The sequence below is a fragment of the Octopus sinensis genome, linkage group LG6, assembly GCF_006345805.1.
Source record: "Octopus sinensis linkage group LG6, ASM634580v1, whole genome shotgun sequence".
NCBI lineage: Eukaryota > Metazoa > Mollusca > Cephalopoda > Octopoda > Octopodidae > Octopus > Octopus sinensis.
Genome location: NC_043002.1, coordinates 67,685,350 through 67,699,003, shown reverse-complemented (window position 1 = coordinate 67,699,003; position 13,654 = coordinate 67,685,350). Strand labels below are relative to the sequence as shown.

The following is a 13,654-nucleotide window of genomic DNA, read 5'->3' as shown; positions in this document are numbered from 1 at the left end:
GCTTACAACTCCACAAACACACCCACTGACAGAATTTCCCACATATGTAGTAGATATATGGCAAGCTTCTTTTTGTTTCTGTCTGCCAAACCCACCCACAAAGCATTGGTATGGTTTGGGGTTACAGTAGAAGCCATTTACTCAACTCGGAACCTTCTTGGCCATACAGCCACTCCTACACACCTGTTTATAAACACTAGATATTTTTCTTAACTAACTTGGATTACATTCCCTTTCTTTTTTTTTTCAGATGAATTTAATGAAGAACAAGAAGAAATCAACACACTAAACGCTACAGAGAAATCGGACATCACTAAAACCTTAACAACAACATGTGACAAAATTAATAAAGTAAATTCAGACTTAAAAACTGCACCTTCCATTTCTACCACAACCACAAAAATGACCTCCCGTGTGCAGCCATCCATGTTTTACTTGAACTCTGCATCTAATAATATTACTTCACAGACTCAATCTTCCATTTCTAATGAAAATACAATTTCCTCTCAGTCTGCAGCTTATGTTTTCCCCAAAAGTAAGCCAATAACATCTCGTTTGCAAATGGACCTCATTTCAAACTCTCATAAGGGTCAAATACCAAAAGTCATCACTCATCCTATCATATCTAAAGAACAACAACAACTACAGCTTGCCAGGGTAAGTTGTTTGTGTATTTATTAACCCTTTGAATGAGGAAAGCGGATATGACTGTTCAAAATTTTATTTTTGTTAACTACTTTGAGAAAACCACTGAACCAAGTTCAACAAAAAAATGTCAATAGAATAAGTACCAAATTTTGAAAAATAAGTGCTAGAGTTAATTTGTTATGCCTTAACATAGCCACAGTTCAATGATTGAATACCAGAATAAAATGACCAAAGAAAATTTCATCTGTTGGATTAATATGTATTGCTTTGCTTCTGTTTCTATTTCATTTGTATATAATATACTAATCTGTGTTTTTCAGCAAAACAGAAAGCGGCGGGTTCCTGGTTCAGTAATTGGCTCTATAATCCACCATTCTAGTGAAGAAGAAGAAGAATATGATCCATACAATCCTTCTTACGGCAGCGTTGCTAGCGTCATTCGAGTCACAGAAAGAAAGTAAGTTTATACAACCAACTTCATATAACTCTCTCTCTCGCTCATTCATTCATTCATCATCATCATCGTTTTTATGTCTGCTTTCCATGCTTGTTTGACTGAGACAGTTTGACTGAGATAGTTTGACTGAGGACTGGTGAGCCAGAGGCTTCACTAGGCTCAATCTGATCTGGCAAAGTTTCTACAGTTGGATGCCCTTCCTAACTCCAACCACTCCGAGAGTGTAGTGGATGCTTTTACGTGCTACCGGTACGAGGGCCAGTCAGGTGGTTCTGGCAATGACCATGCTCAACAGGTGTTTTTATGTGCTACCTGCATGGGAGCCAGTCCACCGGCACTGGCAATGACCACGCTCAAATGTTGTTTTTCATGTGCTGGTAAAGCGATGCTGGCAAAGATCATGCTCGAATGGTGCTTTTCACGTGTCACCGGAATGGAAGCCAATCCATGGCCCTGGTAACGATCACGCTCGGATGTACTTCTAACGTTCCACTGGCTCAAGTGCCAGTCAGGTGGTACTGTCATCGGCCATGTCAGCGAGTTTGATTTGTATACACTTGCCTCAGTAGGTCTTCACAAGCAAAGTTCATTGTCCAATGAATGAGGGATACTCATAAGAGAGCCAGTTACACCTCACGTTTGGATGTGCTTTTAACATTCCACTGGTATGAGTGCCAATCAGGTAGGACTGTCATCAGCCACGTCAAATTTTGATTTTGATTTCATTTGCTTCAATGTCTTCACAAGCAAGGTTTATTGTCCAATGAATGAGGGGGTATTCATAAATGGGCTGGTTACACCCACTGGCATAGGCCATGAGCTATGGTCTCACTTGGCTTGTTGGGTCTTCTCAAGCACAGCATATCTCCAAAGGTCCCGGTCACTAGTCATTGCCTCAGTAAGGCCCAATGTTCGAAGGTTGTGCTTCACCACCTAATCCCAGGTTTTACTGGGTCTACCTCTTCCACAGGTTCCCTCAACTGCTAGGGTGCAACACTTTTTCACACAGCTGTCCTCATTCATTCACAGACACAAATCAGCTGAGATCAGATTTACAGTGGGATGTGCATACAGTGTCACAATGGTGCCCCTATAACTCCATCAGAAACTGGGGCTCAAGGCTGCTAAAGTTCTCCCATATTAACCACACAGAACAAGCTAATTTTCCACTTTCTGTTTTTTTTTTTACCTCCGCCTCGCATCTCTTTCTTAGTAGAAATTGATGGATTAAGAAATCAAACTACATGAACAAACAGCAGAAAAATCATTCAGAAATTAAATAACACTAACATATTTTTATAATATATCTATATATATAAAACTGTAGTTGTGTGAGTGTCTGTACCCGTCGATTTAGATTCCTAACTACTCCCACATTTTGCGGTGCAGTTTAACCAAATTCGGGTATCTTATAGTCGCGATTCATATCGAGCCCGTCTGGGTATTAGTGCGCGTCTACGATGAGTCTACGATTTAAAAAATAATTTAACATCATTTTTTATTCCATTTTAATGCATAATTTTTCGTGTGTCGATGGCGGCAGAGTTGGCGTCCATGGTCACACCTGCACCTGTGTTCTCCCCCTTCTTCCCTCCCTCGTGAAGCTGTGGGGAAGGGAGTGTAAAGAAATCAACGTCGTAAAGCGTTGTCAAGGAGACCAGCGTTCTTTTAGAACAACGACTTCATGGCTTGAAGACACCAAAACAGAAATGGCTAAGAAAGCCCGAATTGGCATCTATAAGGGAAGTAACTCTCTAAAAATGCTTATATAGTTATTTCCCTTACAAACCTGAGCAACGCCGGGCGATACTGCTAGTATATTATATATTATATATACATATTAACACATTACAGTATACTTACATATATACATACATCTATACATTGATCTAAAACAACAGGAATGCTAAAAGAAGGCTGAAATTTAAGAGAAGAGAAAACCAAAAGGTCTTATTCTATTCATTTAAAAATTCCTGAGTAGAACTTATTATTATTATCTCTGCATTTGAAACTATTTTGAATGGTGAATTTGTTAACTTTGGCTTAGAAAAGGATAAACTATTTATTACTGTTACTAAATTTTCTACAGCCACCTTCACATTCCATGACTTATCATTGGGATCAATCACGTAACAGACAAGGATTCTGGATTATTTTCCAGGGGTTTTTTAACTTGATTTTTGAGAGCGGTCGGGTTCATTTTTAGTATTCTCGTTTGTGAGAGCAGTCGAGTTTATTTCAGATATTCTCATTTTAAAAATCATATAAAATGAATTTATATTACGTACACTGTTTTCATTAGTCAGACTAATGTCTTCATTTCATTGTTGCTCTCTCTATGTTCCGGCTGTTGTACACTCCAGTCTTCTTTGGGTGTCTTGTGATCACATTAGTGCCCTACATGGGATTGAACTCAGCACCTCTAGCTGACTGCACTGCATTATTAACTAATGTCTTTATCCACTATGCTATACCTGTAGGCAGTGTCAGGATGGATTTTTAAGGCTTATAAACCTCCATTGATGTCTTATGTTAGCTCCATGTGGATTGAATAACACAACTCTGTATTTAGTTTGTATTATCCAATTGGTCCGGAGCCGACATCAATGAGGGTGTTTTTTTTGTTTTCACTAAAATTTTAATTCAAAGAAAAATGTCCTGATTTCTACTTCAGGTCCAGTATACCTCCAGAACTACAAGCTAATAAATGTTTGTTATTGAAAGCTGTGAAAGATGCTCATAAATCGTTAGCAACACAAGAAAAACGAAATGCAGGTATGTGTACATCATCTTCATCATTACCACGACCACGACCACCATCATCATCATCCTCATCATATTGAATACCATGGCTCACCATCTCAATGTTCCTTGTGCTCTTCTTACACATACACCTTATTTTAAATATGTTCGCTTCTCTGTATTATCCAGTAATTCTTGTCTTTTTTCCCCTTCTTTTCCTGTTCATTATGTCTTCTGTTCATGTTTTCAGTAAACCATTACATCTACTTAAGTGTTCAAAATATTTCAGTTTTCTCTGTTACACATCTTGATGATATCATTGTTATTGTCGTCGTTTGTTAATGTCCAGTTTTCCACACTTGCATGGGGTGGACAGAATTTGTTGAAGCAGATTTTGCATGGCTGGATGCCGTTCCTGAAGTAGTTGTCTAAAAATAGACAACTGATTACATTACAGCTTTGTAGCCAAGCATGTTTATGACTCGTTAATAGTGTCACCCCATAGCTGTTGTTCACTTTTGTTTTTAATTGAAAAAAAAAAATTTGTTATGAACCCAGCACTTTGTCTTGTAAATCAGCAAAGCCTAAACTCTTTGCAGTTGAAGAAATTATTGATATTTATTCTACAGATGAGGAGTTTACCCTAACGTAGGCAGTGAGAGTGATTTGAAAGGGATGAGGAGAGAAGTGATTTGGGTGAACAAATATGTTACTTGAGAGATAGGCCTATTACTGTTATTCTCCTGAATTTTATTTTCGGGATTCTGTCCATTTGTTTACCTGCTATTGTTAGTCTTAAGCTGTATATGCAACTATTTATTTATTTTTTTTGCTCAGGAGCCCAAGTGGAGGGTAAAGTTAGACACAGAGGCCCAAGTCTGAGAGGGTTAACCTCCAACTTTATGAGTCCTAGGATTCATGGCAGATTTAAGCTTGTTTGTGTTTGTGTGTGTATGGTCTTTGAAAGTTTTAGGAAAATGTTTATCTAGTGTCAAGTACGTAGTTATGAATTCAGATCTCTGCAGTTAGCTTTGCCTTTTATCCTTCTCTGCTTGATAAAATAAGTAAATTGTCAAGTAATTCACTGTTTCTCTTCAAAAACTTTGAAACCTCATGCCTGCGTAAAAGAAATCAATATTCATTTTGGTAAAGTTTAGAACAGACTTATAACAGTAAAATTTTAGAATTATTTCTTTATTTATAAAGGTTTGCTCATTCAGGACTTCAGATTCTCAGCTAATGCTGCTATGAATCTCACTGGACTTTACCAAGCTGGTGCACTTGTAGACAAGGGTGTTTGATCCTGCTCTATAGTTGTGAGACATGGGCATTGTCTGCAGCCCTTAGGAGCTGCCTGAACTCCTTTGGCACCAGGACACTTTGCGTGATTATGAGTTACCATTGTTTGGATTTCATATTTCATATCCAACCAACGACTCTACTCAGAATCTGGGATGTGTCCTTTTACTTGTAAGATTCGGGAATGCCAGCTCAGACTATTTGGCCATGTTGCTCGAATTTGCAAGCTAGACCTTGCTTACTGAGTTCTCTTCACTAAGGATCCAGCTAGGTTGAAGGCTTGTGTTGGTCGATCACATGCCACGTGGTCATGGCAGGTGAGGAGCTATCTTGTGGAGATAGGGGGGACTAGCTGGGACTCTGCTTAACAGGTTGCTCGGGAGGACCCAGGAATATACCAGCAAATGGTGAATGTAGCAATGCACGGCAATGACACATTCCCAACACTTGCCCTGATCTGTTTACTAATTGCATTTACTTTTTGTTTTCTTAAATTATTGTCTAGACAATATTAAAAGATATTTCAGAGAACGGTGAAACTGTGTAGTGCATTACTATTCAGACTGTAGCATCTTTATCATCATTACCATCATCATTGACATTAGCATTGTCATTATCTTCATAATATATCTAAAATTTAAACTCTTGATTTTTTTCTCTTTAATCACAAAGAAACCATTCCCTCCTCACCTCTTGTCTCTTTTGTATTTAGAACATGCCATGATAAAACCTATGTTTCATGAAGTTCCTGAAAAGAAGTTGAAGATGTCTGAGAGAATTAAAAGCAAACAGCCACCGCTGTTTACAAGGTCCAAACTGGCTGTACAGGATTTTCCTGAATCCAACCAGTATAACTTTGGAGATGATGATGATGGTAATTATTGAGTTTACTTTATTTTTCAGCCTTTTAATACCAGCCCACTTGAGGGGGCTGGTATTAAAAGGCAAATTTGTTGTTTATAAGTGATCTAAATTTAAACCTTCTGTCAAAATTTTTTGTTCATTTATATTCCAAACATCAGATTAATGACAAAGTTGTTTTACTAAATTCTTCATAGTTTCAAAATTAATTGAAACAAAGATTGTATTGTAACAAAAGGGTTAAAATGCTCCCAGTTAAAATCTTGTGTGTGTATGTGTCTATGTATACATACATACACATGTGTTAATGGGTTTTCCTTGTAAGATGAGTTTGTATTTCCCATTATTTTTTCCTTTCACCTGTGTACACTATTTGCATAGACAAATGGATTGCATTTCATACAGGTGATCTTGCAGTGAAACCATATCTGGGTTTATTACTGTAACTTGAAATGCAATATGATCTTTGTAAACAAAAGACACATGTATTCGTTGTTTCCTCTTCTTTGTGTAACTATGCTATGTCCAGCGTATTTGTTGATTGTTATCAAGACCTGTGGAATGAGTAATCACTGACTTGAAGAATAGGAAGAGTATCCAGCTGTAAGATATACACACAATAAGTTTTCATCTAATTCATGCTTAGCATGAAAAAGCAGACCTAAAACATATATATATATATACATATATAATTATATATATTAGTTTTGAGCCCCATGCCGGTAGCATGTAAAAAGCACCATCCGATTGTGGTCGATGCCAGCTCCTCTGGCCCCTGTGCCTGTGGCACGTAAAAAGCACCCACTACACTCTTAGAGTGGTTGGCATTAGGAAGGGCATCCAGCTGTAGAAACACTACCAGATAAGATTGGGGACTGGTGCAGTCTCCTGACTTCCCAGACCCCAGTTGAACTGTTCAACTCATGCCAGCATGGAAAACGACCGTTAAATGATGATGATGCCCGCTTACATATGTATATATGTGTATATGTATATACACACACACACACACACATACAAACAAAGTTCCTGACTTCAAGGGTATCACAAAAGGCCTGGTTGGAGACCCAAGCTTCTGAGCCCTTTTACAAGGCTTAGTAAAACTGAAGGGCCTCTGCAATAGGTGTATGAATCTGAGAGAGAAATATGTTGAGTAAAACCATAATTAACTGATGCTCCTGTATTTTCTTTTACCTGAAGCCAAAAATTTTTCAGCATCCCTCACACACACACACAAATGTATGTATGTGTGTGTGTGTGTGGTGCAATGGCCCAGTGGTTAGGGCAGTGGACTCACGGTTGTAGGATCGCAGTTTCAATTCCCAGACTGGGCGTTGTGAGTGTTTATTGAGCGAAAACACCTAAAGCTCCATAAAACTCCGGCAAGGGTGGTGGCAATCCCTGCTGTACTCTTCCACCACAACTTTCTCTCACTCTTTCTTCTGTTGGCCTGCTTACTTAGCCAGCAGGGTGGCTTCATTTGATGGCTAAAACAATGTGAAGCGCATTGTGACCAGCGATGTGCAGCAACATCTGATAGCCTGGTTGGTCATGGTGATCATGGTGATATGTGTGTATCATCATCATCATCATCATCATCATTTAGCGTCCGTTTTCCATGCTAGCATGGGTTGGACGGTTCTACTGGGGTCTGTGAAGCCAGAAGGCTTCATCAGGCCCAGTCAAATCTGGCAGTGTTTCTACGGCTGGATGCCCTTCCTAACGCCAACCACTCCGTGAGTGTAGTGGGTGCTTTTTTACGTGTATATATATATATATATATATAAAGCATCCAGTACACACTGTAAAGTGGTTGGTATTAGGAAGGGCATTACGAAGGGCATCCAGCTGCAGAAACCATGTCTAAACAGACAATGGAACCTGTTGTAGGTCCTGGCCCTGCTAGTTCTTGTCAAACTGTCCAACCCATGCCAGCATGGAAAACATACGTTAAATGATGGTGGTGATGATGAGTTGTAGTGCACCTGAGCACTGTACACAATTATTATTATTATTATTATTATTATGATGGCATATGTATGTTCGTAATTGTTTTTCTGGAATTTTTCTTAATATGATAACTTCTGTTCATTTTTAACTTACAGAATTGGAGGCTCGTCAAAACAAACTGAGACAAGTGGAATGTAACAAGCCTGGACAAAGGATTGCTGTGATCAAGCATTTAGAATCAGCGAAATTGAATGAAGAACTAAATAATGAATCCATTGCAGAAATTGAGCTTGATGAAGACATCCAGTTGTGTAGTGATCTGTTAAATCTTCCTGAAGAGGATTTGGTCGAGACACCACCGCCAGCACGAATTGTGAAGAAAAACAAGTAAAAATTGTATTTCCTTTCATCTACTATAAAAATACTCTTGTATTTTCTCTGTCACAACATATGAACGAGAAAAGAAGGGGGGTAATAGATGAATAAGGAAGGAAGGGGCGATGGCAAACTCGTAGTGGGAGCATTTCAACTCTGTGTGAGTATATGTGTGTGTATGTAAAAGGGGGAGGTATGTGAATGTTTGTGTGTGTGTGTGTGTGTGTGTATATGTGGATGTGCAATGGAAGTGGGATGGTGAACATTCAACGCTGAAAAGAAAAACCAAACAGGGTTTCAACTGTATGAGTTTATGTGTGTGCCTGTACAAGGAAAATATTTGAATGCTTGTGTGCGTGATTATTATGTCCCACTGCTCATGTGTGCGTTTGTGTGTTCCCTTGTCTTGACGTCATGTGATGATTGTAAACAAGCATCACCATCATGCAAGCAATGTTGTTCATTTCCAGTCTTTCACGAGAAGCTTGTCTGGTCAGGGGGAAATATCCCCTGGCTTGGAACAGGTGTGGATTTGCAGCAGCAAGGGCATCTGGATGTACAAAATCTGTCTCAATAAATTTCTGTCAGACCCATGCAAGCATATCTTAAGAAGGATATATTAGATACATATTTGCATCAAGATGGAGTGATTACAACTGGTGTGTATTTGATCAAATGACTGCCCTATTAAAGGCTAACTTGGGAGTTAAACAACAATAGCTAAAGGATTGGAGGTTTCTATTGAGGTCATTGCCAGTGCCGCTGGACTGGCTCCTGTGCAGGTGGCACATAAAAAGCACCATTTGAGCGTGGCTGTTGCCGGTACCACCTAACTGGCCCTCGTGCCGGTGGCACGTAAAAGCACCCACTACACTCTCAGAGTGGTTGGCGTTAGGAAGGGCATCCAGCTGTAGAAACTCTGTCAGATCAGATTGGAGTCTGGTGCAGCCATCTGGTTTGCCAGACCTCAGTCAAATGCTAGCATGGAAAGCGGATGTTAAACGACGATGGCGGCGACTATTATTATTATTATTATTAACTGTACAATGTGAAAAATTCAATTAAATTCTGTCTGTTGTGTATACAGATGCAGTTTTATAATTTCATTTATATCTCTCTTTTGGTGTTATTAGGAAAGAAACAGAAGATAAAACACAATTTATTGTAACATTAGATGGCTATGATGCATCCAAAATGAACAGCACCTCATCATTTCAGTCACCAACAGACCAGAATGAAACAACAAATTCATCTATGCAGTATCAAATGACGCAGATAAAACCTTTAGCTTTCAACATCAGTGACACAACCGATGAAGGTAAGGAGAATTTTTTCCTCTCAGGACAACTTAATCTCTTATATTCCAATAGAGTTGAGAGAAAATTACACACATGGTTGAGATATTTGTTACTAACAAGTTAGCGTCACTAAATGAAGTAAAACTGGAGTAAGTGTAACTGCACAAATTATTGTTTTATATGTGTGTGTGTATATGTATTTTACAGTTGCTGTTTCTTCATGCAAATATTTCTTTTAAACCCCTTCATTGTTTCTTTCAATTTTCATTTAATAGTTAGATGGATATTTGAGGTGGCAGATTCTACTTATGAGCGAGATTTAGATAATGTATCCTTAAAAAATTCCATGCTTCCTGAAATTCACATATTGCACTCTTTCTTCATTACGGCTCCTTTGCTGTTCATTTTCCTTTCTTATCCTGCATGCTGCTTTCTGTCCCCACTTTCATTCTTTTACGATGAGTTATAGTGCATCGGAAAGTAGACATAAAACGATGAAGTGTTGAAAGAAATTGAGATCAAGGAAGTCATAGAAATTTTTGTTTTGATGCCTTTAGAGCGCTGAGCTTGTTTCCTTTTAGAATGTCTTTTTAACCAATCTACTCTTCACTTAAATTCATCCCCCACATTGTATGATGATGATGAAGATGATGATGGAAACCTTTGCTCATCAATTTGTCTGTTTCATTTTGTAGATGAAGAAATGGATGAGAGTAAAAGTTCAGCCTTGAAAACGACGACAGAGAAATGTAAGTTCTGGCCTTCCTGTCAGAATGGCACACACTGTAAATACTATCACCCGTCATCTCCTTGCAGGTAAGTTAGATTATCAAAGAAGAAATATACACATTTTTCTCTGTTAATAAATCATTATTTAACCTCCGATGCTTTGTATGAGTTAGGATCTTGTAAAAGTTGGTTTATCTTCCATTGTGCATATTTCACAAAAATGACTTCTAGCTTGTTTTTTTGTACTTGGTTACCTTATGTTACACCATCTCAGTCGCAAATAAGTGTGAGTAAACATAGAGTGAACATAAAAACAGGTTAATTCTGTTGCTGCCAACTCACCTGAGAACTGGTATCAAAACTTTCCTTTCCTATTCCACAAGCTTTATTATCAGTCTCCAGAATAAGACAATTGGGTGTAGTTGCTGAGTATTTGGCACTGCTCACTGTTTTGGTAACAGTATATTTTGGCTCTGGCTGCAAACACACACATGCATGTGCAGAAATATAAACATACACAGAAAGGGAAAGAGAGAGAGAGAGAAAACAAGAGGAACATTAACCCTTTTGTTATTGTATTTATTTTGAGATGCTCTGTGTTTCTTTCAATTAATTTTAAATATAACAAAGAATTTAGTAAAATAACTTAGTTATTTAATTCAAAACTTATGAAAACAAGACATTTGTAACACAGAGCAAGAGCCGGTTTCAGCTGGGTTAGTAACGAAAGGGTTAAAACATCTAATGTCAAATAAGTCAGAGCTCTAATTGTAGAGGGAATCTGTGGAAGGGGTTGATCCAGGAAGACATGAGATAAAGTGGTGAGAATGGATCTTCAGATGCTGGGCCTCACTGAGGAAATGATACAGGACCAGAAGTTGTGGCAATTTGCTGTACTTGAAAAGATGCGCCAAGCCAAGTAAAATTGCTGTCATTCACACATACAGGCATTTCCTTTATAGGTGCCAGTGCTGTGTAAGCATACTTGTGCTGGTGGCACATAAAAAGCACCCAGCACACTATGTAAAGTGGTTGACATTAGAAAGGGCATCCAACCATAGAAACCATGCCACAACAGACAATTGGATTTTGGACAGCTCCCCAGCTGGCCAGCTTCTGTCAAATCATCCGACCCATGTCAATGGAAAATGGGTGTCAAATGATGATGATGATGACAATGATGACGGCAGTAATGATGACGACAGCAGCAGTGACAGCAACGAAGAAAAAAAAAAGAATTAGTTTACACTAAATAGGTGATGCCAAAATAGCTTTTCTGATAACTTTAATGCCTTTTTCTATTTTTCTTCATGAAATATGAAAAACACAGGCATGGCTGTGTGGTAAAAAGTTTTCTTCCTAATCATATGGTTTCAGGTTCAGTCCCACTAGATAGCACCTTGGGAAAGCCCTAGGCTAATCAAAGCCTAGTGAGTATTTGGTAGATGGGAAATGATGTGTGTGTGTGTGTACATGCATGTTCACATGTATGTATATGCATGTAAATGTGTTAGTGTCTCTTTGTCTTGACATTATATTATAGTTGTAAATGAGTGTCACCATCATACAAGTGGTGTCCATCATTTCCAGTTTTACCTTGAAAACATGTAGGGCTTTGGGAAAATATAACCATACTTGTATACAGGTAAGGGTTGGCAACAGAAAGGCCATCCAGCTGTAGAAAATCTGCCTTGGCTGCCTTTCCACTTGAGCATGGAAAAGAAATATAAAATGATGATTAATACTTATTTTATAAAGCTAGATTAAATGAAGCAGACAGATTAAATATTTAACTGTTTATCGAAAATATTTAAACTTCTGATCAAAATCTGTTCTCTTTCAGTAAATTTCCTAAATGCAAATTTGGGCAGGATTGTCTTTATATCCACCCAAAATGTAAATTTGACACCAAATGTTCGAGAACAGATTGCCCATTCAGTCACAGTTATGCAAAACCAGCAGCACCTCCAGTAGCAGTGCAGTCTCGTAAGTTTGTTGTCTTTTTACTTTAATGAATATCAAAATAGTAAGTAACCACTAAGATTTTACATCTACATGAAAGGAAATGATAAATATAAGATGATAAAAATTCTGACTGATGTCTTTTAAAATATCTACAGTTACAATCATTGAAATTATCCTTATGAATACTTATAAACCTTTCTATTATAGGCACAAGGCTTGAAATTTTAGGGAAAGGGGGCTAGTCAATTACATCAACCTCAGTATTCAACTGGTATGTATTTCATCAACCCTTAAAGGATAAAAGGATGAAATCTGACTTTGGTGAGATTTGAACTCAGAATGCAAAGATTGATGAAATGCCACTATGCATTTTGCCTGGCATGCCAACAATTCTGCCAGGTTGCCACCTTATGAATACTTATAATGTAGGTTTGCAAACATCATCTTAGAAGTAAAATTTGATAGTATCCTTCACTGAGTGATGTACTATATACATAGACGTCTCTCTTCAGATACTTGTCCTTACACTTGTAGGTGATCTGTTATGTTCAGAGGAAAACCTTAACCTCTTATTTAGCAGCATGATTGTCCTACTTAAAATTTCATTGAGGAAAGCCTGTTCCTAGTAATCCGAATGGATCTAGAGGGACATACCTTGGAAAAAGTAACCAAAGTCCTCAACTGCAGAACAATTGGATGAAGACCTATGATCACTACAACTGGACTGGCAGAAGATGGCAGTGCCAGGCAGACCGGCTATGAAGGCACGGGTAGAGCAATATCTCGGCTGATGGCATCTGTTGCAGTTTCATTGCCTGTTCTTAATCAAAACCATGTTACCAGCATTTCTTCACCAAAGAAAGAAATACTTGAAAATGAGTGGGGAACTGCTGTTGTTGCTGGCAATGACAGACAGAAAAAATCAACAAAGCGGTATTGTTTTATGTTGCTAAAATAATAGAGTCAAATGTCTATTGTGTAATTTTGTCTCACTAATGAACATTTTTTGGGTTTTTTTTTTCAATAGTTCCAGCTGTACCAGTTGCACCTCCTGCTACACGACAACCTGCCACTCAAACACTTCAATGTAAATTTTTCCCTACTTGTAAAAATATGAATTGTCCATTTACCCATCCAAAGGTAAGCTCTGGATGTTACATCTCTTCATTTTCTCATGTATTTAGCACCTGTTTTTTCAGTGCATGTATGATCTTAATACATTTGTACACTTTAATATTGTTAAATCATTTTTATAATTAGCTGCTCTTTCTACTGCTAGTCACCCAGTTTTGAAATGGGGGTAGAAATGGGATCATTCAGCTGGGATATC

The 13,654-nt window shown here is 38.1% G+C and overlaps 1 protein-coding gene across 2 annotated transcripts in view; it reads left to right on the top strand.

Moving 5' to 3' along the window:
• The window catches only part of LOC115213466 (zinc finger CCCH domain-containing protein 14), a 41,030-nt gene that overhangs the window by 11,423 nt on the left and 15,953 nt on the right, over positions 1–13,654 (top strand). For both annotated transcript variants that reach the window (XM_029782450.2, XM_029782449.2), the window contains exons 6-14: positions 251–657; positions 969–1,105; positions 3,780–3,880; positions 5,859–6,020; positions 8,113–8,344; positions 9,466–9,650; positions 10,326–10,446; positions 12,203–12,345; positions 13,352–13,464. In XM_029782450.2, the coding sequence (XP_029638310.1) occupies positions 251–657; positions 969–1,105; positions 3,780–3,880; positions 5,859–6,020; positions 8,113–8,344; positions 9,466–9,650; positions 10,326–10,446; positions 12,203–12,345; positions 13,352–13,464 (1,601 nt within the window). The remainder of the gene's footprint in view (positions 1–250; positions 658–968; positions 1,106–3,779; positions 3,881–5,858; positions 6,021–8,112; positions 8,345–9,465; positions 9,651–10,325; positions 10,447–12,202; positions 12,346–13,351; positions 13,465–13,654) is intronic.